Source organism: Actinia tenebrosa, unplaced genomic scaffold (genome assembly GCF_029948245.1).
Source record: "Actinia tenebrosa isolate PJP-AT-01 unplaced genomic scaffold, QUT_ActTen_1.0 PGA_scaffold7__59_contigs__length_16204524, whole genome shotgun sequence".
In the NCBI taxonomy this organism is placed as follows: Eukaryota; Metazoa; Cnidaria; class Anthozoa; order Actiniaria; family Actiniidae; genus Actinia; species Actinia tenebrosa.
The window spans coordinates 2987086-3012479 of NW_028292584.1; the positions used below are offsets into that span (position 1 = coordinate 2987086).

General features: G+C 36.3%; 1 protein-coding gene across 2 annotated transcripts; it reads right to left on the reverse strand.

The window, feature by feature from the left end:
* Nucleotides 1–337: 337 nt before the first annotated feature.
* Nucleotides 338–25285, reverse strand: LOC116294568 (uncharacterized). Of its 2 annotated transcripts, XM_031702194.2 has the most exons (38): nt 24680–25285; nt 21616–21677; nt 21029–21135; nt 20656–20784; nt 20506–20557; nt 19799–19896; nt 18944–19093; nt 18212–18394; nt 17835–17955; nt 17129–17521; nt 16494–16680; nt 14115–14132; nt 13405–13494; nt 12655–12757; nt 12510–12554; nt 11867–11907; nt 11513–11645; nt 10985–11053; nt 10603–10672; nt 10058–10115; nt 9896–9959; nt 9591–9656; nt 8838–9023; nt 8223–8300; nt 8030–8137; nt 7402–7477; nt 7038–7107; nt 6808–6850; nt 6490–6564; nt 6321–6400; nt 5481–5534; nt 5135–5213; nt 4382–4498; nt 3650–3791; nt 2811–2953; nt 2238–2316; nt 2101–2164; nt 338–2023 (listed from the first exon to the last, which is right to left on the reverse strand). In XM_031702194.2, the coding sequence occupies exons 1-38, from the start codon at nt 25123–25125 to the stop codon at nt 2008–2010; spliced, it is 4095 nt and encodes a 1364-aa protein (XP_031558054.1). In that variant the 5' UTR covers nt 25126–25285; the 3' UTR covers nt 338–2007. The 2 variants fall into 2 exon arrangements, with proteins under 2 accessions (XP_031558054.1, XP_031558056.1); XM_031702196.2 differs by lacking the exons at nt 13405–13494; nt 14115–14132.
* Between the last annotated feature and the right edge of the window lie 109 nt (nt 25286–25394).

A 25394-nucleotide genomic window follows, 5' to 3' on the forward strand; every position in this document is an offset into this window, starting at 1 on the left:
ACTTACTCTCCCAACTCTCCATCCATTCATTAAGTTATCTATTCTTGCGATTCACTTACTCTCCCAACTCTCCATCTATTCATTAAGTTATCCATTCTTGCGATTCACTTACTCTCCATCCATTTATTGTTATCCATTCTTGCGATTCACTTACTCTCCCATTTCTCCATCTCTAATTTTATTTATCCATTCCATTTTTTTCGTCTGATAATTTTGATTTTTTATTAATTCATTCATCCATCCATTTATTCATTCATTCGTTTCAATCCTTCGTTCGTTTTGGGAGTTGGTTGCAATTACAATAGCATCTTAAGCAGAATATTACTAGGTACGACAATTAATTCATAAAATTTTTAATCACTTATTTTCCAACGTAATTCTTTTAAAAGTGTAAGCATTAAAATCTTCCGCATTTGAACTAATACGGACTATTACAACCAGGAGAAAAAGATATCTTACTGTCACCTACTATAGCAATTCAAACAGCTTGCGATACACGCTGTTACTATTCAGTTCTCATATGCACGCACGCAATTTTAGGATTTTCTTGCAACATGCAGCGCCTGTTATATACAGTCTCATAGTACTGCATTCAATACAGGTGTGCGATGTATGTATAGTGGAGAGACAAGTTCGAACCTTTCAATTTCGTTTTTTTTTTTTTTTTTTTTTTTTTTGCAAGACGTTTGTTGTTTTGCTGTGTCAAAATAAGACCCAACATGAAAAATCAGCTATTCAAAAAATTAGCGAATTTTCGTGCGGCGAGAAAAATAGCAACAAGTGTCACTAGCTTTTTTATCCGTCTCTCTCGGTTCGATCCTACCCGTTCCTTTAACTTTAACGGTAAAGTGCGGTTTGAGGGAGGGAGTTTGATAATTGTTAACAAATACCTAACAGTTAATAACGAAAGTGCAATCAGAAATTCATGAATAGAGTGCATACAACATCCCCTCAATAATTTTGTAAGAATTGCACAAATTAGTAAGTTCAGTAGATCTCAGTAGATCTACAAAATTTTGCACTGATCTATACAATTTTGTTAGTTAGCTTTTTCGCGGATAGTTGGTTTACACTCTAACATATTTAGATTCAATTATCTTAAGAATGAGGTTGTCTCATAAATACTTAATATTGCATCATGAATTGCGCATCACCATTTAACTTCGTTTTGGCTTCTAAAGGCCTGTTAAATGGCTCTAGCGCGCGAGCAAAGGCAATAGGGTCACCCTAATATCTTCATGTAATCGAAATCCTAGTTATGACTATTATAATTTATCGCGCTGATTCAAGATACAAGTCACTCTGAGTATTCAGAATCTAAAAGACAACCCTTATGGAAATAACTGCATATTAAAATGCAATAAATATTTGAAAGACTCGTTTGTCTCACAATTTGTACAAAGATAAGAAAATGTCCAAACACTGGAATGTCTGGGAAGTAACGTTATTTTAAGTACCGGTGAAAAGCGGTAACGGTGTTAATAAATAAAGAAACTTAATTTAATAGTAAAATGTGAGTTTTAAGAACTATCTAAAGACGCAAGAATGATAGCTGCTGTTCTTGCATGACTGGTGAAATTTAGCGGGCGCGTGGTGTCGCGCCGCGCCATGACTGGATGATATCGTGACTGTGTGTTTCATTGATTCTGATTGGATGAGCAGTAAACTAAAGGATTTTTCGCGAGCTATGATTGGTTTGTCCTTTTAGAAAGTTGCAAAGCTCCAAGTAGCTCTATATGCCGTCAACAGGACATTTTGTTGCCTACTAAGGCATGTCCTCGAAGCAGCTAGGCATACCATCTGGATGATATATATAGCTTCAATCACTATAAAATTCTTTTGATTTCTTGAATTTCAAATTTGCCTACTAAAGCATGTCCTCGAAGCAGCTAGGCATACCATCTGGATGATATATATAGCTTCAATCACTATAAAATTCTTTTGATTTCTTGAATTTCAAATTTGGCGTGCACTGGTGGGGTGTTACTGTTTTCTTCCGCCTTGGTCCTATGAATGCATCACACTATAAAAAAGAGACATTTCAGTGAACCATTGATTTTAAGCTTGCACATCATGTTCTCCACATGTTATCTACTGTACCTTGCTATAGCCTGTCGCTCTATTAACGTACATTTTTGAAGCTGCTTACTAAACACGGAGATTTCTGAAAGAGAGAATATATACCAATTTAGCCCTGGTGTGTGTAGTGCGATATACTGGATAAAAGATTCCAATACCTTGATCGACTTTAGCCTCGTACATGTTCTGTAAGTTCCGTAGAAAATCTGCAAATACTGCAATAAGGGCCGACTGATCCTGGTTTGAATGTACCAAGAATAAATATCAGTAAAAATGCCTCCAGGGAAAGGAGGCAAGGGGGTAAAGGAAGGGAGTGGGTGAAGGGGAGGGCAAAGAAAATGGGGTGGAGGAGGGGAAGAAGAAGAAGGGAGACGCTGTGCGTCGTGGGACTGTTTTGCCTGACGAAATAAACGCCATCTTGGAAATATATCCCTAAAAAGGTCCCACAATGCACTACAACACCAGCAATACCAACTTAACCCAGTCTTTTCCTCAACCTCGGAATGACTAATAGTCTCTTCTTAAGTATTTAAATTATGCAAATCATAACCTGAGTATCAGGCTCTCTTGGGGGGAGGGGGAGGGAAAAAGGGGAAGATGAGAGAGACCTTCCTTCCCTTCTTCCCCTCCCCCTCTCCCAACCCCTCCCCAGCCGAGGCCTGATTCTCAAGTTATGCAAATCAGAGACACGTAATGTCTATGCCCTCTGTTAGTTAAAACAACATGCTTACCTCTTCTTCCTCTTCCCAGCTATCCCAGTCAGACATGTCTGATCCTTCATCGTCATTCTGTGGAGCCATGCGTGGGGTTCCTCTACCACTACCATGTGATGCATCTAGAGCCACGGACTCACGCAACAACCCAACATTATCCACTACAAATAGACGGGCAAAATAGTAAGTGGATTTAAGTAGGATTTGTTATTATATATTTAACAAATTTACGATGGTTGAGCGTGGTATGTCCTCTTATTTACCACGATATGACGTCAAAAGTTGGTCAAAATGTTATGGACTCACGAGGCGTAAGCCGAGTGGGTCCATAACTAATTTTGACCAACGTTTGGCGTCATATCGTGGTAAATAAGAGGACATACCACGCTAAACCATCGTAAATTTGTTTTTTACTACAAAACTCACAAAACTCTAGGAAATAGACTGCACGAAATCTTGCATGACGCCATTTGTTGGTATGGCCTCTTATTTACGTTTTTTAACCAATCAGCGCGCGAGAAAATTTACAATTGTGGTAAAATATCCAGTTTTAGTTTTCCATTCCTTCTCTTCTTCTCTTATTTACATGATCATGCATTATCTTCACTGTCAACCACAACAGCGCCATCATCACTCTCATCATCGACATTATCATCAGCAGCATCATCCCCACCACCAACATCATCAGCATGATCATCAGCTGCCACATCATCATCATCATCACCTCCATTATCATCACTATCATCAACGCTATTATCATTATTATCCCCATCCCTATCAACAGCAGCATCGTTACTACCTTACCATCTTAACATACAATACATCACGTGACTCAAAGTATTCTATGTACTTATTACCAGACTCCTCGTCCTCCTCGTCCACAGGGATGCCTGGCTCATCTACAGGGCTAGTAGGGATATCATTACTAAGTCTGTATAGGTCTGGTGTGTTTGTTCGACTTGGACTCTCCTCACCAATCAAGCGAAGAAGATCTGGTTCCTAATACACACAATAAAAATAAATAGAGCCAATACTTTGATTCAACTGCTTTTGAAAGAAACGAAGGACACTCACTTGCCCCTAGGGTTACGTTTGAGCAAAAGGTATTGCCAGCTAAAATAACAAAGGTCTAAAAAGGTCTAGACAAACACAACAATTTGAATACTGTACTCCCATTTCGAGTTCACCTTTGCTTAGCCTTAGCCTCAATGGCGTACAAATGTGCTCTTTTCTCTTATTTAGGCAGATCGTATAGTAGGAATTTACGCACTGCAGACCAAGACAAGTTGATTAAAATGCCATAGGTTTTTGTTGAATGACTGAATATTTTTAATGTGGTTAAATGAAATTTAGGCAAAGTTAGACTCGATCTGAGTAGCAGCGAATAGTCTACGACAGCTGTTGTTTCCATTTGTTGTCTGCCCGCTTACAATCACCTAACGCCAAGCTCATCTACTAGTGATGAGTTTAACGCACAACCGACGCTAAAGCTGAGCAACAGAGAACTCGAAACTGGAGTATTGGTAGGTTGAACCAATGTTAGGAATACTCCAATTCCCTAGTGCAGAAAGAGAGGGAGAGTTACTCACATAGTCGACTCTTTGGCTGATGGCTCTGAAGATGTGGGTCAATGTTGGCTGGTCCAGGAATTCGCAAGCCTTCAGTGACATTTCTAGTAGCTGTCTCAATGTGGTCAGATCTAAAGGCTGTAGAATGAATATTGAAAAGATTACACTGAAGTACTGTAAGGAAAATGATTACTGATCACGTCTGAGTCACGTCTGACTGTGAAACCAGGGGCAGATCCAGGGGAGGGGTGCAGGGGGTGCGCACCCCTCCCTGGATACACTTTGTGCTCCTACTTCGAAGATAACCAATTTTGTTTTTTGCCCTTTGATTCTAAGGGGTGCACCCCTCCCTGGGTTAACATTGTGCGCAGCACCCCTCCCTGAACAAAATCCTGGATCCACCCCTGGAAATGGCACAGTTACGGTACGGAATGCGGAATGAATTAACGATCTCTGTTGGACCAATAACAGTGCGCAAGATCGCTGGTCGCCCATTCAAAACGCTTGGCAACGGCACCGCCATTATCAATGTACGGCATGTTGGCAACTTGATTTTTTCAGCCATACGAAAATTGCTCTTATTCTAATCTACAACTAGACCCAACCTAGGAGTAACTGTTATATGTTCCAGGCGAAACAAGTAAAAGGCGCGCTCGCGGAATGCATAGAAAATTTGTCGGTCCAGTTCTCCCTTACTTGCTCCTTAGTGTTTACCGTGTGATAAGATCAAACTGGGTCGAAATTTGCCACGTGCATGATTTTTAGTTGTTTTACCTTAGTAGACATGATAACTTCACTGACACCGATCAAAGCATAGTTAAAGTACGTCTGTACCAGGTCATGGATCGACTCTCTGGAACACAAACAAGTGATAAAATATATATATAGGATTAGTATAAACCTACTAATGGACTATCACTAATCCTGTGCTCTGATTGACTGAGCTATTTTAAGTGATAGACCAGCTAAAAGTAGCGGTTTTGAAAACCAAAACAACGCAAAAATAAATGATTTCAACCTAACTTCAACATCATTTGCACTCATTTATTTGCAAAATTTTCGCCCTTCAAGAAGTGAGACCCCGTATATTACTGTTAGGCAGGCTAAGAAGCACACTAACCTGTCCTTGCTAGTCTTGGTAAGCTCCTTCGTTCTGGACAAGATATACTGCAAACTGATGGTAGAGCAATTATATCATAAATCAATGTGAATGGTAGGTGCTACCAAAGATATATAGAAAACCCGCAGGAAGTCTCCATATGCCCTGACCCGAGAAGTGGAGGTATAGAAAACCCGCATGAAGTCTCCATATGCCCTGACCCGAGAAATGGAGGTATAGAAAACCCGCAGGAAGTCTCCTCATACCCTGACCCGAGAAGTGGAGGTATAGAAAACACGCGGGAAGTCTCCATATACCCTGACCCGAGAAGTGGAGGTATAGAAAACCCGCTTGAAGTCTCCACATACCCTGACCCGAGGGGAGGAGGTATAGAAAACCCGCGGGAAGTCTCCATGTACCCTGACCCGAAAGGAGGAGGTATAGAAAACCCACGGGAAGTCTCCATGTACCCTGACCCGAGAGGAGGATGGGAACCCCCTCCCCATTGTCTTCTCTCCGTTTCCCCACTGGGATTCCCGTGATGGGGGGTCAGGGGGTAACAGTATCGGGTATGCTAATCGTATCTCTTAGGGGTAAAAATCAGCGATTTGATATCTTTTAGATCGGAAAAAAATGAAATTTAGAATTTCGGGGTTAAAAATCGTCCAACCACGCCCTTTTTAAAAGACTTCCGGTATCTTTTAGTTCCCCTCTTCCGGGCTGGGTCCTATGATTCCCTGGATAGTCTCCAAACTGGGCAGTAATGAAATATTTCCTTGTTTATATTACAGTCATACACAACGTGGGATAATCTACCATAACTGGGATTTTATTAGAATGACAATTTTAATTTATTCTTACCCATCCACTAGAGAATGACAAATGGCAGTCTCTTCTAAGAATACTTCGATATAATGGATAAGAACAGGGAATACTACAACCTAAACGACAAGAAACGAAATTTTAAACAACAAAAAGAGACTGAAAAACAAAATATAAGGGCTGAGAGCTACACACACTCCATGCTTACCACTTTGTCTACTTGATTGGTTTTCAAGAAATTCTTAAATGCTATGTGAGCTTCTGAGAAAAAGTGCTTGCCAAACTATAAGAAACAAAAAAACTTGTCATCGCTTGTTACCACTGCAGGTACACCAGTGGCGCAGCTCAACGGGATCGAACTGAAAGCACGTAAAAGCATAAAGAGATAGCGAGAAAGAAATAAGTCGGCACAATTTACATATGATAGTAATATGGACTGACATGTCTCTATCCTGAAGAGTAAGAACCCATATAGAACCATCAACGAGAAGATAAATAGTGTCATTTGGATGTTGTTTGTTCTCACCTGTTGAGCGTTTTTCTCGGTGGATTCTGGTCTTGTAGAACAACTGTGTGAAGACAGAAAAATAGAGCACTTGGAATCAACAAACGATATTATAACATCAGCTAAGTATTACTCCATTATCGTTACATATGAGACACTGTTATTCAAAAGGACCCACAATTTTTTAATTATTTATTATAATTTTATTTATTTATTTATTTTAATCTGTGCTAGGATTCTGTAATGCTTACCTTAAGAAGCCATCTAGAGGGATATTGAATGGAGCTGTTTGTATATGACAAAAAGACTTTAAAGACGAGCCTAAAATGATATCAAATAAAAATGACGTGTCAAATTTTAAATTGGTGATTCGTGAGTTATCACGTGATGACTATGACGTCAAAGGATTGAACGCGAAATTTGAAGTAAATAAAACTTCGGGCAACGCTATTCAAAACTTGGTTAATATTAACCCTAGCTCAAGACAAGACGTATGTAAAGACTTTAATTGTTTTCAGATATGCAAAGACAATTGAAAATTTGAGCCTCCTCAAGTAAGTATTGGTGAAAAAAAAGAATAAGAATAAAATAAGAAATATAGTAAAACTGACTTACTCAGAGGCTTGTCTGGGAATGAATAGGCAAACGCACACAATAACATAGTTAGAATCTGATCTTCTGCTTCGAGTTTCTACATCAGGGGAAGAAGAGAAAGAAAAAAATGATCAGCTAATTAGATAAAGATTTGTGGTGTAAGCTGCAAAATCAGGGAAGCTTACTGTGTGGATACTCCGATCGGGACCACTATGATAAATTAGTATCATTAACCAAAAAATATTGCGACATTTAGTTCATCATAGTTTAGCGCATCGAGATAATAAGAGAGTGAGAACGTGTTGATTTAATTGGCTAACACAATTTCCAGGTCCAGGTGAGCAACAGTACAGTAATTACTTGAGCGCTTTTTGTATGGATGGGAAACTAATCGCTTCTCATTCATTTAAACACTTGGTACAGCACTATCGCCAAAGACGCGGCACGTCCCTATCGTTTGATATTCACAATCATCACATGAGCTTTCCTCTGACAGTAACAATTCTCAAAGAATGTAGATGGTACATTACATCATCACAATGAAATGGCTTCCCATCATGTTTAGTAAGATATTTATCTAATGCAGTATTACACTTAGACAGATGTAGATATAGGAAAACGTGGCATAAGTATGGTAGTGTTAAGGTACCTGGTCAACGCCCAAACTAGAGTGGAAATAAAGATGAGACAGCATAATCGTTTCCATGGCTACTACTGAAAGCTTGTCGTAACCAGAGTATTTTAAGATTCCATGGACCTGCAACATATCCATACAAACACGATAACACTGTAAGACATTTTGACAAGAAAGTAAGAGACGATTAACAGGAAGGGAATCATACCTTGCTAAGCCAGATTTGGAGACCTTTCTTCACTTCATTAACAATTAACATGGCAGCACGACTGCAGCGCTCTGGGTCCTACAAAATACACCATTATTGTTACTGTCATCACTATCACTGTCATCATCATCATTGCCATCATCACTGTAATCATCAGGGGTAGATCCAGGATTTTTTCTAGGGGGTTGGGGGTGCACCATTCAGGATTTTCGTTTTAGGAGGGGGTGCACCCTTTGCTTACAAACTCAAACACCAATAATGCAGAAGATATTAGCTCATCTGGGGGTGCACTCCCCCTGCAACCCCCCCCCCCCCCCCCCCCCAGACCCTAGTAATCATTATCATTGTCATCATCAATATATTTATTATCTTCATTATCGTCATCATTATCACCATTATCATCATCATAATCGTAGTCATCAGCATCATCACTAGACAAGTGTCATCATCATCATCATCAACATTATCATCAGAGTCATGGTGATTGTCATCATCATTATCATCAGAGTCTTGGAGATTGTCATTATTGTTACTGTATTTAATGTTTAATCATTTGGTAGAGAGATTTTAAATAATCCAAAATAAAGTGTGTTTTACTGTGATAAAGAATTATACCTTCCATGTAGATGGTGGTTGATCAAGATAATATCTTAACCTCCCAGCATGAGATATAGAGTTCCTCAAGGCAATACAAGCCCCATAACACAGTAAGGTATTCTCTCTTGTAAGGTGATGGTCCCATAAGTAAGCTAGAGGTGCCATATTGAACCATCGTATAGTCTCTGCCACTACAGGAAGAAGCTAGAAAAAAGTACTATTGATATAAGAGATTTAGAAACAGGAGACTGCAGTACACTCTGCAACCTAGTCTAGTGATGGTACAATTAAAGTGCACCTAACCCCTGATACAATACTTTCAGTATTGATTCTACATAATGTGAATAGTTGAATGGTGAAATATTTCTTCATTCATGCATTGCATGTTTAAGTTATAAAGGTTTATACTTCCAAAAAGTTACTGACTGTGACGTAACCCCAGACTTCATTCAACATATAAATTTTGACTGGTTCATACAAACAGTATTTCAAAAGCATCATTATTACACCCAAGGTTTCCACAATGTTTATTGTAAATTTAATGTCTCATAATGGCTAGTCTGACTTGAGTATTGAAAATTTAAAAAAATACACTCAAAAGCCCGGAGTGATGTCACAGTCAGTAACATATTGGGAAATCCAAAGAAAAAATATATTTCACTTTTCAACTATTCACTTTATGTAGAATCAATAGTTAAAGTACTGAATCAGGGGTTAGGTGCACCTTAAGGGTTAGAGGGCTAGGCTAGGACAAGAAAATTATTGTCTTACCTGCTGTCCCATTCTACGCAGCTCCCATCTAGAATCACCTAAACATTCTACTGTCTGGAAAAGGATCTGCAATTAAAAACAAAAATTATTTACCATCATTATATGTTGAAGAAAATATGGCCCAAGTCAGTCAGTGCGAGTGTGGGTTAGTTCGTATGACGCGAGAGAAAGAGCATGCATGTGCGTATGTGCTAGAGAATTAAGAGAGTGATTTTTTTGAAAAACATTTTTTATTGGTATAAATTTGTGCAATTACATTATGTTTTATCTCTTTCATATATAATCTTAGTCATAGACTTACATACCTGAGTAAGGACACAAGTAAGAGACTCTAGTTCAAGGTGTACAGCCCATTCAGGTAAATTATCCCTAGACAGACTTAAAACCATTAGAAATTAATCCTGTATATTGTTAATAAAAGCACTATGTGTGTTGAATCAATTTAGGAAAAGTGTGATCATACATACTTGTCTTTACTTGAATTATCAGAAGTCATCCCTTTGTTGTAATGCAACAAACCATCTGCTGTTAATAGAAGAATGACGTTTGTTATTTAATATTGATACATAAAGTAGACATTTCTATTATAATGAATATTGAATACTCGTATGTTGGCCATGTTGAGTGATCCAACAACTCAACAAGGGAATTTGGTCTTAACCGGTATTGAGCATTGAACTTGCAATGGTAACAGTTTGATGCTTAGACCCCTAGTCCCATCCCCTTCACAGACAAACTACCCCAACCCCACTATTAATCCTGCTGGTGTGGGTATTATATAACCATTGATTTCATTGGTACGCACTGATTGAGACAACAGCTGCAATGGGATAATTGAGCAAAAGATTATTGCCAATCATGTTTGGTACCTTTCCACACTCTGATTGACAGCAGGGTAATTACTGATATTTTCTCACAATTAGTATGTAGAAGGAAAAAAGTGGTAAATTAACAAGGCTATAGATTAAAGTTGATGGGCTTGTGGTAACATCATCAGTATGGTTACACTTACTAGTTTCTTGATCAATTTTTCCCAGAGGTGAAGCTAAGCATTTAACTATCTCACTAATAGATCCTGAAACCTAGAAAACAGGAACAATATCAAATAATATAAATATACCAGCAAGACATGCATAGTTTTTTATTCCAGTATTTTTATTATTGGTGAACAACATATTGTTGCCCTCTGAGAGCCATTACCGGGAAAACAAAAAAAATTGTTCACATGATACCCTCTCACCCAATCAGAGTATGAGAAAAATGGACTTTCACAGTTAATGGTATAACGATGATGATGATTATGCTACATGATGATGATACAATGATGAATAGTTGCACCCTCAGCTTATAAGTATTCGTCATTATACTAACATACATTTTATGCTCATTCTTACCAGTAAAGAAGGTTTGGAGTTATTTTTATCAATTCCTAAATTGGCAGCTTGGCAGAGTAAAGAATTAGCCTGGAAAAAATAGAAATGTTAAGTTATTTCAGGAAAATAACAGTAATTACAATAAATCCATCCCTGTCAATAAAAAATCTAATTGCAAACTTAATATAATATTAATAAGTCAATCTACTGGGTTAACATAAATATTTGAAGTTTTTGTTATATTTTTGTGTGAGAAAAATGGATTTGAAGCACAGGTACTGGGATTGAGGTCACTGAGAATGGAAATTGGATGAAATCTTTAACCTCCAAATTTCATTGCACCCTAAAACAACCTCTGGGGTGATGTAAGTCGGCTAACTCATAGATCATCAGGGCATGGCTAACTCATATATCAAACCCTTAAAAAAACTTCAGGGCTGATCAAAGTCAGGGCATGGCTAACTCACAGGTCAAACCCTGAAACAACCTCTGTGCTGATCAAAGTCAGAGCATGGCTAGCTCACAACTAACTCTAGATAGATTACTTACAACAGCCACTTCATTGGATTTTGGAGGTCTGAAGGGTCGTTTTGGATATGTTTGACAAGTAACTGAATACTGACGAATAAGTTTTCTTGTTCTAATTGCATCATCATCAACTATGCTGAAGGATGACGCTCGCCTGTAAAGAGTACAAGACAATATAATAAACATCAATTTTGGCACCACTATCAATATTAAAAGGTTTGTAAACATTGTTCAGCATCAGAATTTCAGGAATCATACAGGAGTTTAATAAGAAATGTTTGCATATCATTTTTCTTCTGTTTCTTTTTTCCCTTTCTCAAGAGAATATTCTTTGTTTTTTCCTAATGTATACATTTTTAATCAACTAGAACTTACTTTGGTTGTCTGCTCCAAGCTTCCCTTGTACAAGTTGGGCTCTGTAATATATAAGACAGGCAATTATTAATCTTAATTCAAAGTCAGAGTTCAAAGAATATATTGAACTTCAATGTTCTAATAGGAAATTTAATTTGTTATACTCAGTGCATTTCTTTCATTGATATATTTATATAATATCTTGTTATTATAATAATGACAAATGTAAAATTGTAGTCCAACCTCATTCAGAGATGTCAAAAATAGAGGACCACAAGTTTATTAGTTGTGACTGTCACATGATTTGTGATTTATGATATTTTTTCCCACGAGGGGAGGGACACCACAACAGCATAGCCAATTACTGTAGGCCCTGTAGTGTTAGCATGTGCACTGAAAATGGTGGTCACCAGCGTCTTCAGTGGATCTTTTACAGATGTCACCCTCCAGGGCTTAAAATAATGGCTGCTAAGACGCTGGTCATGATGACCAGCAAAATTGGTTTTAGCTTTGTCATACCTCATTTCTGACTCAACATTACTGGTCAAAATGATTGGCAAGGCAAATATTTGACCAGAAAAGTTCCAATTCTGGGCAGACATTGTCTGATCTCCGGCTATTATTTTAAGCTCTGACCCTCAATAATTAAAGGTGATTGACCTACCTGCTTAGACGAAGAAACAGCTTCAATGTATACACTTTCATCTTCCTGTTGAATTAAGAAAAAGACACTGAGATAGAAACATGACTATATTATTGTTATTAAAATAGTAAACTGTACAATAGTATTATAGCATAGTATATTGTACCTTGATTGTCATAGGAGTAAAGCTATTAGACATCTGGGATGAAATAGCTCCAAAACTGCTACTTTTTAGTTGGCTTGATGGAGGAGAGGTATCAGACTGACGCCTGCAAAAAATGATCATCAAATTAGTACATATTATCACATATAGTATGATTTTCATAATTCATACATCACAGCTGACATCAAAATACCAGCTTTTCAATCTATAGAAGCAACAGATATATCAAAAAAGCGGCATAAATTATATTACACCAGAGATAACTCTCCCTACAGAGGCTTAGAGCCATCATGTGATACTAGCAGCCATGATAGTAGGAACAACAATAGTCTTTTTCCCCCTAGAAACTGGTTTTTTCTGTCATGTAAATCAGATTAGACCAGATTCAATTGTTCCTGCCTCCTGTCATGGCTGCCATCATGTGATGGTGCAAAGCCTCTATCAGCCCTATGCATGTTAAGTGCTTTCATACATGCAATGCACAAATTTCTCAAGTCACTTTACATTATTGAAAGTTTTAAAAATCAATTAGAGCTATGTTGCAACTCATTATTAATTAATAAGCATTTATTGTCAAATGTGATCAAAAGAAAACTAAATCGTATGTTATTTATAATATTGTGTTATATCTTGAGGTGGTTAATAATTATCAGAGTTTAACTTTTCAGCGTGGACTTCAGAAAATAAATAAAACAATTATCAAGAAAACAATCCTGCTTGCTAGTTATTTTAATAGTATTATTAGATTGACACCTTTCTTTCTGTACTGATACAATGGCTTCTTCCTTAAGGTTGTTTGGACACTCAGCATGTATTGGCATCAAAGATGCATCAGTCCATGACCTTGGCAAAGAGAAAACAATTCCTTTGGTTTAAATATTTATTATTTAATTGTCTTATGTAATCTTTATTATTTATTATCTATTTATTGCTTATAGATTTGTTGAATTGCCAGGTGCGTGGGACATGAGATATAGGAAGGGAAGACTTGTCTGAGATGAGTGTGTGAGTTTTAATTCATTTTCAACCCTAACACTTCCTTATTTCTTTATCGTAGTTCCTGAAAACATCCACCCTTATGCAAAAACCACAAACAAACAGTTAAGACAACGCTCCCTCTTCTTACCATTGAACTCCCTCAATCTTTTGCTTGGAGAATCAGATATTTTAATGGAACTACACAGTCATATGAAAAATACTGATACAAATTTGAAAGTTTTGAGAACTTTGTTGAAACTATTGTGAAAGTGGACTGTGGGTTCGAGACTATGCATAGCAACAGGCATTGCAGCTTTGGCTAGGCATGTCAACTGTCTGAATCAGAGAAATGGACTAAATAACAATCTTTGACAAATGTTTTATACTAGCATTTAGGCTGTTCCAATACCCAACTTTTAGGTCTAAATTATGCAACATAATAAAATTGTTTAAAATATTGATTGTTTTTACAAGTGAGTACTAACCTTTGCCTGCCTTGTCCACTAGATGGGATGGCAGAAAAACAGTACTTTTAATGAACTGATTTATATGTCATGGCATATTAATAAAATAACCTATTGATTGTGTGTGAATACATTGTTTGCATACCAGTCCAGCATAATTAAAGTGCATATGACACGAAAAAAATTTAATGTTAAAAATGTGTATTTTATTGTCATTAATAAGAATAACACAGTTAAATTTGTTTCAAAAACGTATTTCTCTAGAAATTCAAGAAAATTTAGCACAAGTTGTGACGTCATTTTGTTTACAAGTCTCCAGATTTAGTTGCAAATACACGAAATATGTTTGAATGTGGAATCTTAATTTCAGGTAGTACACTTTTCAGTTTCCCAACATTGGAAGAGTACTACGTAAGCTATCAAATGAAATTGAATAAAATATGCCCTTTGTTGTTATTTTATACGAATTACAATTTATATTTTGTGCATTACTACTGAATCTAGAGTATGTGTCAACAAAATGACGTCACAAATTGATATTAATTTTCTCACTTATCTCAAGAAGTAAGCTTTTGAAACAAATTTCATTACGATATATTTATTATTACTAACAAACTATACATTTTAAACGATGAAATGTTTTCGTGTCATATACACTTTAAGTAAACATGCAAGAACTAATTTATCTTATGTGCACCTGGGTCCCCAAAAAGAGAGGTTCCGAGAGAACCAATTTAAGCTATGATGCTCCTCACAAAAATGTACACTGGAGGTATATTTAGTTAAATTTTAATTAACTTATAACTTTTATTTTCAGCTTAAAATCACCATGTTTTAGATTCTTTCTTAACAGTCCTTTCAGCTTGGGCATGTTATCTTCCCATTTAGTATCAAGTATAGTCCTCAGGGTTCGTCCCAAGGTAACCACTTCAAATCCAAGGACTATTCAAGGAGTATACAAGGACCCAAAAATGAATTTTCAAGGAGTATCAAAGGAAAAAAAACCGGATTCCCAAATTGGGAATTCTTGGGAATTTCCTTGAATTCCCAATTTGGACACCAACATTGGGATTTATTGTTGGGATTTATTGTTGGGAGTTTCCTTCTAATACCCAATAGAAAAAACAAAATTCCCAACAAACTAACAATGGGAATCAGTGCCACATTCCCAATTTCATTCTCTCAGGAAATTGGATGGGGATTCGTTGGGAATTAAGGAAATTCCCAACAAATTCCCAATTTGGGAATCCATTTTTTTGTTCAGCTAACTATGAAAAGGTTTTACGTGGTGGTTGCACATGGCGGACTTTCAGATTTTGCGGTCTTTCTGACTAGATCTATTTCAGAACTATGCAAGTAATGATCAAAGCAAAAATTCAGGGAGTGTTCAAGGAGTTTTGCTAAAATCGTAAAATTCAAGAGCTTTTCAAGTGCTCTTGAAAACGTGAATTAAACTCAAGGAGTTTTCAAGGAGTTTAGGAGTAGCACGAACCCTGAATCCTCTTTCTCAAGCTGTAACCCTACTTTGTTCAGCATCAAAGGGGGATGGTTGACAAATAGAAGTATGAATAATTCATACACATAATATACTTAATAGGAAAACATTATACCCAAGCTGAAAAGGCATAAATTTATGGTCAGTATTAAACATTTTTGCTTAAAGTGTTTAGTCACAAAGTAGTAATATTAAGAGAAATCTTAATTGATTTTTCATGCATAATTTAGTAAGAGGGAAGGCTAGATAGTAGTGTGAGTAAAGCATTAATCATGACTGGAATATGTATTTTTTTATATCATTAATTCATAAAATTGTCACTTTAAGTCTATTACATGCCATACTTCAAGTCCATTAGTCTAGTTATTCAAAGACTGATAAGCTGTTTCATGCATGCAATCTTAAAAGTTAATAAATCTGATTCATGGAAGCCAAAATATTCCTTGTCCTGAGCAAAAGGTCAAAGAATCATTTAAGCAAACTTGTGTATTCACCATTTTCCATACATGTATTGGTTTTGAGGTTGCAAGGTCCAAATTTGATTTATCCTTTGAAAGTTTCTTGGCACCTTGCTTGAGTGCTTTGTGTTTGAACAGTGAACCGATGTATGGAAAATGGTGTATACGTAGATGCAGAAAATATCCACATCCTTGATTGGAATTGTTTTTTTACAGGGGATGGTCAAGGTACAAAAGAAAGAGTCAAGGGGAAGGGGAAGGGTTAAAAATGTTAAACATTGAGAAAAGTTTTAATATGTAAATTAGCCATTAACATTGTTAAGAATCCCTTTGAGGGGGTGTGGGTCCATGGGAAGCTTCTGACCACTCCCTGGAATCATCAATGGTACCCTCACAACGATGTTGCCAGGTTACTACCAAGCTTTAGAAAACATGTTTCTTTCTTACCTGATCAGATTCTCATCCACAGATGCAGAAGCAGAAGCACTACTTCTGGAAAGTGCAAATGTTGGAAATATATAATGAATGTGGTTTGCTATGAGGAACTTGAGGATCAGTTCATATGCCAGTAGTCGTCCTTCTCTCCACTCCCATGACTGCGACACAAGGTGCACTGTTGCTTTGGATGAATTATCTGAATAACAAAACAAGGGGTTTAACAATCATGAATGGCCCTTCGAACAACCCACTATTTTATTAGGCAAATATTGGATTGGATTTTAATTTTATTACAAATTTTGATTAAAGGCTGGTACATTTTTAAAATGTGGTGTTTATAATAGACACACATTTGGCAAATAGATGGATCTATATATGATAACATAATCGATATTTCAATTGCCAACCAGAAATCTATTGGACGAATCAACAAAGCAAATTGACAAAACCTATTGTTAAAATGGTTAGCACATTAACATCACAATGCTAATTTTTATAAACATTATTGTCCACATATAAAACTAGCTTTCCTTGACACTCAGAACATTAGATTGGGAAAGGCCTGTTTTACCAAGAAAATCAGGCTCTATCACAATATGATTAAGTGAATTATAATACAAAAGGGTAATGAAAGGTGTACGTACCTTCTAATAACTTCTGTACATTTCTCATACTAATCCTCTGATTCTTCAGTAGTGGATGCTTTCCAGAAACAGACCCTCTTTTACTAGCCAAATGGGATACCCCCTCCACACCTAAATCACAGATGTTAGACACCATAGCCATGTCTGGAGAAGGACTAGCTGTACGTGCTTGAGACGTCGAAGCTACTGATGTTTTTGGTGGCAGAGGGGATATTCTAGTTCTTGTCTCAGGGGTGGGAACCCTGTGGTTGTCAGTGTTTTGTATATATTGATCTCCACTAGTTACATGTTGCTGGAGGTCTGAGGTCAAAATTTCAGTGTCTACTTGCCAGTCTGCTGCTAAACCTTGCAGAACAAGCTTGAGAAGAACTGGACTGCTACTTTCTTTGGCAACTGAAATGTGAAGAAATCATTTGTTCCTTGCCAATAATATATAATACGTCGATAACTCAAGGAGTGATTGCTCAGTCTCTTGAGTAAGAGGCCCATGACTGAAGTGCTTCATGCCAGATTGATAAGGAATTTGGAAAATGATTTTCCAAAGAGAGCAAAAAAGCAATCCTATTTACATACAACAGCAAGTCCAGGAATCAAACCCAAGTCCCTTCATGAGAGGTAACCATTCTCATTGGCACGGCATGCATGAAACCAAACTGAACCTATATGTATCAAAAATTATTCTATGAATAAAAAAAAAGAAAATTACCTAGAAACTTGAATACTGCACTGGTCGCTTGTCGTACAGTAGATGCAGGGTGCATAAGGTAGAGGTTAAAGGTTGAGAAGTAAAGTGGCCATGTTGGAAGTAAATACCCTGGAGGAATGTGCTAGTGAAACAACAAATTAAATATAATGAATTTTTTAATAACTATCTTTGGTGCTACCCAGTGGTGGATCCAGAAAGGTTTCAAGGGGAGGGGGGAGGTGACTGTTACCTAGAAAGGCACACATAGCATCCTTTTCAGGTTTTATCCTATTGTCTTTTCTTATTATTTTTCAACTATGAAGAGGGGTGGCTAACTAGGGAATGCAACCCCTTTTGATCCTCCTTAACTATTATATTCCTGCTATGTCGTTCAGTACCTTGATAAGAAAGACACATACTCCAAGTAGACCCTCAGCTTCATATGCCTCAAGAAATTTAAATTCTGACCTAAGTACAGCCATATGTGGCAGCTCTGTTGTATTGTTTTCTTTAGATTTGGAAGTTTCTTGGATTCCTTTACACAATCTATGTACAACTTCTTGGAAAGCAGAGAAAGCTTGCTGAAAGGAGAAAATGCAAAGGTGACATCAATACATGTGTCTAACAAGAATATAGACCTCTTGAGCTTGTAATGAGTGTAAAGTTTTCCCATTGCAGACCATGTGCGATTCCCTATCATTTTAGAGCAACACCTGAATGTATGACCACCAATAATGTACAAATTTATACTATCATGTTGCCTATTATGCAATCAGCATTGCAGGATTGTCTTATCTTATCTCTGATCTACATGTAAACACTAATAATTGTAAAATGGCAAGACAAAAGTATATATATTATCGGTGGTCATAGTTTGAGCTTTGCGCTGTAACAGTTGCAAATGAGAAGACATATGGATATTAATACACAAACAAAGAATCTTATCTTTGCCAAATAGAGAAAACACAAGGGAAATTGATCTTTTTTGCTCAGGTGGAATGATTATATGTGTCGTTTATTGCATCATTTTTTGTTTATCAAAAAAAAAAATTTCTCAAGGGAATGACAGGTGGTCTGAAATGGGAAAACCTTTTATTTAATATAATGATGAATTATGATAATAACAGTACCTGAAATTCACATCTTGAGAGGATAGAGGAGAAAGCTTTTGTTGCTTGATCTCTGATGCTGAGTTGAGGATGAGCAAGTAAAGAATACAGCACAGAATGAACAGAATCAAGGATGAAAGAAGGCAGTGTACTTTGCTCACACTTTCCAAACTATAACATAACAAACATTCAATCTTCATCTGTTAACTGAGCAGCAAAAAAAGTTACAGCAGAAATGATTTTTGCACAAGGGAAGAAAAACCAGAGAACCAGAAGATTAGACATCTGCACCACAGGAAACAACATACAAACAACTCTAATCAAATGATAATAGGTCTAAGTATCAAACTCATGACCATGGTGGTGAGATGCAGCAAATTAGCAGTGCACACTACCGCCTATTGTATGCTCTCCAGATAACTGCCTCTCATCAGAGTTATACTTAGGATCACCTCCCTATCTCTGTGTTGTGACACAAGTGAAAAACGTCTGCATATGCTCTGAATCCGTATCCAAATTAGTCAAAACATATGTAAATTTGACTTTCAAACATGCCTGATAAATTGGACTTCACAAAATGCCAACAACTTAGTATTCATGCTTGAAACTTAAGGCTAATTCTTTCATATTGTGTTTGTTAAATAATACAGTATCTTGGTCTGACAAAAAATACTCACAAAATATTTTTCATGATAAAACATTTATTTTCTCACTCAAACTTTTGAAATTCTTAGAAAAAGTGCTAAAATGTATGCATGCACAAACGTTTTTCTTTAGTGACGTCCTGTGTTGTATTATGTTCTTCAGATAGTCCTTTCCTAGAATACCCATAACCTCCATTTTTATTTTAATAATTTCTTAAATCAAGTAACCCACCTTGAGCATGTATTCAGCTGTGTCATCTTTAGTATTATTGTTGATGTGTTGTTTCATTACACCTGTCCAACTAAACCTCCTCACTAGTGTTGTCATTCCTGAAATCATTTTAATTTATTATAAATTGTGATGAATGTGATCTCCCTTGGTGAGCTATAATAATAATTATTACTAGTTCTTGGAGTGAACGATAAGAAAAAATATAGTTAAAAAAGATTATAAATTACCGGCGTTTGCATTGCTATGCAGCCACCCCAGACAAAAATCGGGACGTGCACTTTGCAATAGACTGCCGTCAATCAAACATGTTAATGCCATTTACACGCGTGTGTGATTCAAAAGGCCGGGCCGATCCACGCGTTTAAATGACGTCAACTTGTTTGATTGACGGCAGTCTATTGCAAAGCGCATGTCGCGATTTTGGTGGCCGCGTAGCAATGCAAATGCCAGTAAAGATAATCCAATTTCAAGTTTTGAGGTTTTTAAATTTTTGCCTTCAATGCTCGCCACTAAGCCTAGTCTACTTGTCTGGGACTAGTATATCTTTGCTATGGGCTAGTGAAAATTAGGACTCACTGGTCCATACTTTAGATAATTATGTTAAAGGCATATATACACTGTAAGTGGATCAAAACAACCTGGATCAAAAAGACCATTTGCCTGTCTAAAAGCAGCAACTTAAATCTATCTACATGCATCTATCTTACCCATGACTGCTCCTTCTACAGCCTGCCATGAACTCTCCTTGGAGTGACAAATCTAAAAGGCAATGAAAAAAAATGGAAGGAAGAAAATGATTAAATGACTGATGGTATCACACCATGACTAAAATGTTTTGCAAGAGATGTTGTCATTACCTTGATTAATTCACTGTAAAAAATATGGGCTTGATGAAGAGTAAAGTGTTCCAAAATTTGAGCTAATCTTGCTACACAAGTGTTTCTTATAGCAGACCAGACATCTGTGATGCCAGACACTATCAAAGCCTTCAAATAAAAATATAATAAGCATAACTACCTGTTTAACATGTGAACTTGGTAGTTGCAAGTCATCTGTTGAAATTTCTTTTTTTCATTGCCACCAGTCAAAAACATTTAAAAGGTACCAAATCATTACTTTTGATTAATGGAAGTAAGGAAAAAAGATGCTGTTGATGACCATCTTCAGTGCCTGTGCTTATAAATAGTCAGGTAATTACTTTAAAAAAAGCCTTAAAAATGGTCTGTTTACCTTCACCAATGGAAATACTTGATCACTGAAGCCTTGGTCTGAGAACAGTTTCAGCCATTCCATTATATGCACACATGTATGGTTCCTGACAACTGGCATGTTATGAGCTAAATGAAAATAACTCTGTTAACAATAATAATATTATGATAACAACACAATAAAGTACACATTTTGTAAGACATTTCTTATCTAATCTTTATGTCAGTACAGGGGCAGATCCAGGGTTTTTTCTAGGGGGAGGGGTGGACACCATAGAGGTTTTTCATTTTATGAGGGGGTGCACCCTTTGCTCACAAACTAAAAATGAAAAAATTAATAATAAAAATAAAAAAAATTTAAAAAAATGAGTGGGGGGGGGGGGGGGGTGCACTCCCCCTGCATCCCTCCCCTAGATCTGACACCCCTGCAGTAGGAAGATTCCTTTTCATTGCTCATTAATATGTCCCCACCCATCCCTCCCCCTAAAGAAATTAAAGTACGACGTATAGTTATTAAAAAATATACATACAATAAATTAACCAAATTATCTAGTTTTCCATATTTTTAAATCATTTCTTGAAGGAAACCTATTTTCACCAGAATCCTACCTTGTAGCACAGCATATTTATGACTCTCTAACAGCTGTCTGCTAAGTGGTTGGGCTACAAACCTGCATTTTTAAATAATAGAGACAAGTTTATTACATGAAGGAAATCAATAGATATTAAAATAATGGTAAATTAGCTATTGACAGAATGGGTGGAAAATAACTAGAAGTCATCATTTAATATATGGAATTTATCACATTCTATCAGGAAATTTTATCTTTATTGTAGATTACAATCAACAATAGATGTGTAAACAGTGGATTGGTAAGATCAAATAGTGGCTTACTCTCAATCCTGATTATACCATGGAATGACAAAAGATTCATATAAGTCATCCCATTTACAGCAGTATCAGGGCACATTTGTTTCTCCTTTAAAAGGTGGTTTATACGTAATGATGTCATGTGTTGCAGCATTATAATAATTATTGTCAGCATCCACTTTTTTAAGAGAAAATACAGGGCTTTCTGGGTGTTTAACTATGGCAGTATATAATATATGGGTATATATAATACAAGTGCATCCTGTTTGAATTTAATTGCTGATAAAATATGTCCTTCTGTATATTGAACCTGCATACCACCCAAGATAATCATGTGAAGATACTGCATGATATCTAACATGTGAAGATAACACCATTGATAGAAATTCTTAGGTACATGGCCACTTGAAAATACAGATTTTCTCCTTAAGTATTGAGAATATTGTACTTGTTCACTGTGCTCACTTGTGAGATCTCCAAGCAGCTATGCAATATTCCCTCTTTCTCTTATACTCAAATAGAAATTTGATTTTTTTATTTCAATGATATTCCTCTGTAGGTAGTAAAGGCAATCCAGGAACAATGACCATCAGAGGTAAGAGACAATTAGTGAATATCTATAAGCTTTAGGTAATCTATGTTGTTAATTATTTGATAATATTGTGGGGGTTCACAGTTATTAAGTCAGGACAGAGCCATGGTTCAATTAAATCTGCACTCTTTGATCTGATAAATCCACTGTTTACACATGTATTGTTGACTGTAATCTATCATTTATAATACTAATCCTTGGGCTGACAACTTTCATATCACTTTGTCAAACAACCTCTTTTTTTCAATATTAAGAACAACAATAGCTTGAGAAATTACCGGTTTATCTACAATGGCTGCGATAAAAAAACTTAATTATTTGAGTTTTTGAGACAGCAGACAAAGTGCCCTTTCATAAGATGACTCTATTTAGCAATAAGCTCTCAAGCCTGAATGGGCTATCGACTCATTAATAGGCCATGATGGCGAGAGAACTTATTGTGTCAGTCAAATCCAACTATTCGATCAAATGTATAGATGCAAACAATTGAATTAACGTTAAGTTCAATTTGTTAGCTTTTTAGATTTTAAAGCCGCCACTTTTCACTACTAGTATGCTATAACTTATAGCCAACTATTAGCTCCTCCAATCAGAATGCAGCATTGATGATAGACTGCTAGTTGGGTTTTACTAAATACTTATTAGTATAAACTTATTAATGGTCTATCACAAATCCTACGCTCTGATTGCCTGAGCTACAGACTAGTAGTCCATAAGTGATAGACCTCTTGCCTTGATAGTCAAGTCAATAGTCCAATTTGGCCTTAGGCCAGCATGCTGGCCAGGATGCCATTGTTATTAATGCCTGATGTTCAAAAAAGTGCAAGAAAACAGCATTGAAAATTACAACCCAATTTTTCTTGGTATAAAATAAAACAAATATAAAAGCCTTTTTTCCATGCTTCAATCAACAGTGAGAAGACTCTTAGAAAATGCTCTAAACACTCAAGACACATGAGAATCCTGGGGCAGATCCAGGAATTTGCTTGGGGGTGTATATAGAGATATTATGCATAGTAAATGTTTCTTTTGCTTCAATAATAATAATAATAGTATTTATTAACTTGTAAAGCTCCAATATCAATTTACATTTTCATTGGCGCATTCAAAAAAGCTAAAAGTAATTATGACATTAGGGGGGTGTCCAGTGCACCACAGGACACCCTCTTTATCCGCCCCTTGGAATCACTTGGTTTCATGCCTGTAAATTTGTCACTTGTGTGATACATTCCCGAAATAAAGACTGGAAAAGCTGCTTAATTTCTCAAATGATGAGCAAATGTTGACAGTTTTTTAGACATAAATTTATAAGAATAAATAATACCAATTCTTGGATAGTATTTTGGTTTTTGTTAGGACATCTCAAATATCTTAAAATCTTTAGGAATATCATATAAAAAATTGATTTGCAAAAGATCAGTCATTTCCTTTTGATAATTTTTCCAATTTCAATTTGTTCAATGACTGAAACCACAATAGTTAAGTTATAAACCATTTCCTTTCTCTTTTTTGTTGTCAATTTTCATTTTTAATTAAACACATTTTGCGTCTATTTATGAGCTGTTGTAGACATAATGACGTCTGTGAAACTAATAAATAACGGGTACATAACACTTCTCCAGTCTGGAGAAAAATATCTAACTTGGATAAGCATTTATAAGATATATAATATAGACTATATCTTTTTAAAATCTTTTAAAAAATTTGTGAACACATTAAAACCCACTTCAAAAAAAGGATATTATGATTCTAGACGATAGGAAATACGGAAGAAAAATAATTGATGGACGAAGATTTGATCGACTGGAAAATAAATGCACAATATTGATTTAATTTTTATAGCTCGATGGAGGACAATTGAAATCCTAATGTGTCACCATGGGGAATAAAAATCGATTAGGATTTTTGAAACACCTGTTTTCTCTAAGGACTGATATTTAAAGAAGACTGTGTTTCTTCGCAGAATTTAGGATTTTTTTCGCTGGAGTGTAAGATTATTCAGTTTGGAAGTGATATCTCAGATCATGTGCAGATTTAGCCTCAACACTACTGCAGTTTTTCATCTAATCATTTGTTTTTTTGTTTTAACGGAAAATATCGAATAAATAAAAATAAATATTGTTTGAAATAATGGTATCGTAGGGGAAAAAAGAAATTCTAGGAATTAAACTTTATGCTTTTTCATATGGTGATAAAATAGGTTTTCTTACCATTTCAAATGCTCGTCAAGGAGTTCATTCAATCTCGTCAGAAATCTAGTGTCTTCAGGCGCTCTTGGAGACGAAGGAGACCAGCTAATTCCATCTAAATCATCCGTGTTTTCGTTTGAATTGATAAGAAACTCAGTGCGTCCATATCTCCGTTCAAAAACATAAAACGTAAACTGGTCGAGTTGTCTTTGCTCTTCAAACAATGCTGAAGGATCCCAACTTGGAAACGGGTTGTCATCTTCAATATTTTCTCCTCGAAGCCATTCTCTTTCGCATTCATCCTCACTTACCGTCGCAACAGAGCAAATAGGCTTTAAGAATTCCCTAAGCTTTTCAAGTAAAAGGACCTCTTGTTCAGTAGTCGTTGAAACGAGAAGAGCTCGCAGGACAGCAGCGCACTCGGTTGCCTCTGTCAACCGGTTGGACGCGCTCATCACCCCAGACATATTTAAATGAGAAAACCCATCTTGCCTGGCTTAGATTAACGCCAGCGACATTTTAAATACTGTATAGGATTTATCTGTAAATCTTTCTAGATCTTTAAATCCTTTCTTTACCTATTAATTTGAAGTAGAAAATCATATGCATATTTGTTGATTGTGGCCGCCATTTGAACTGCGAACCCCGGGCTTTTTATTTTGCCACGTGATTTGCACGAAACATTATCGACTGTTTATCGATCATTATTATTTTTTTTTTTTTAAATATGCCTTTG

What these genes read in the sequence shown, in the direction of transcription:
- LOC116294568 (XM_031702194.2), bottom strand. Translation starts at nt 25,125, where the DNA reads ATGTCTGGGGTGATGAGCGCGTCCAACCGGTTGACAGAGGCAACCGAG. An exon ending in TATGTGTCTTTCTTATCAAG is followed by an intron (nt 17,956 to 18,211) that starts GTACTGAACGAC and finishes TTGTTTCACTAG; the next exon opens with CACATTCCTCCAGGGTATTT. An exon ending in CTAGTTTGGGCGTTGACCAG is followed by an intron (nt 7,478 to 8,029) that starts GTACCTTAACAC and finishes CCCCTGATGTAG; the next exon opens with AAACTCGAAGCAGAAGATCA.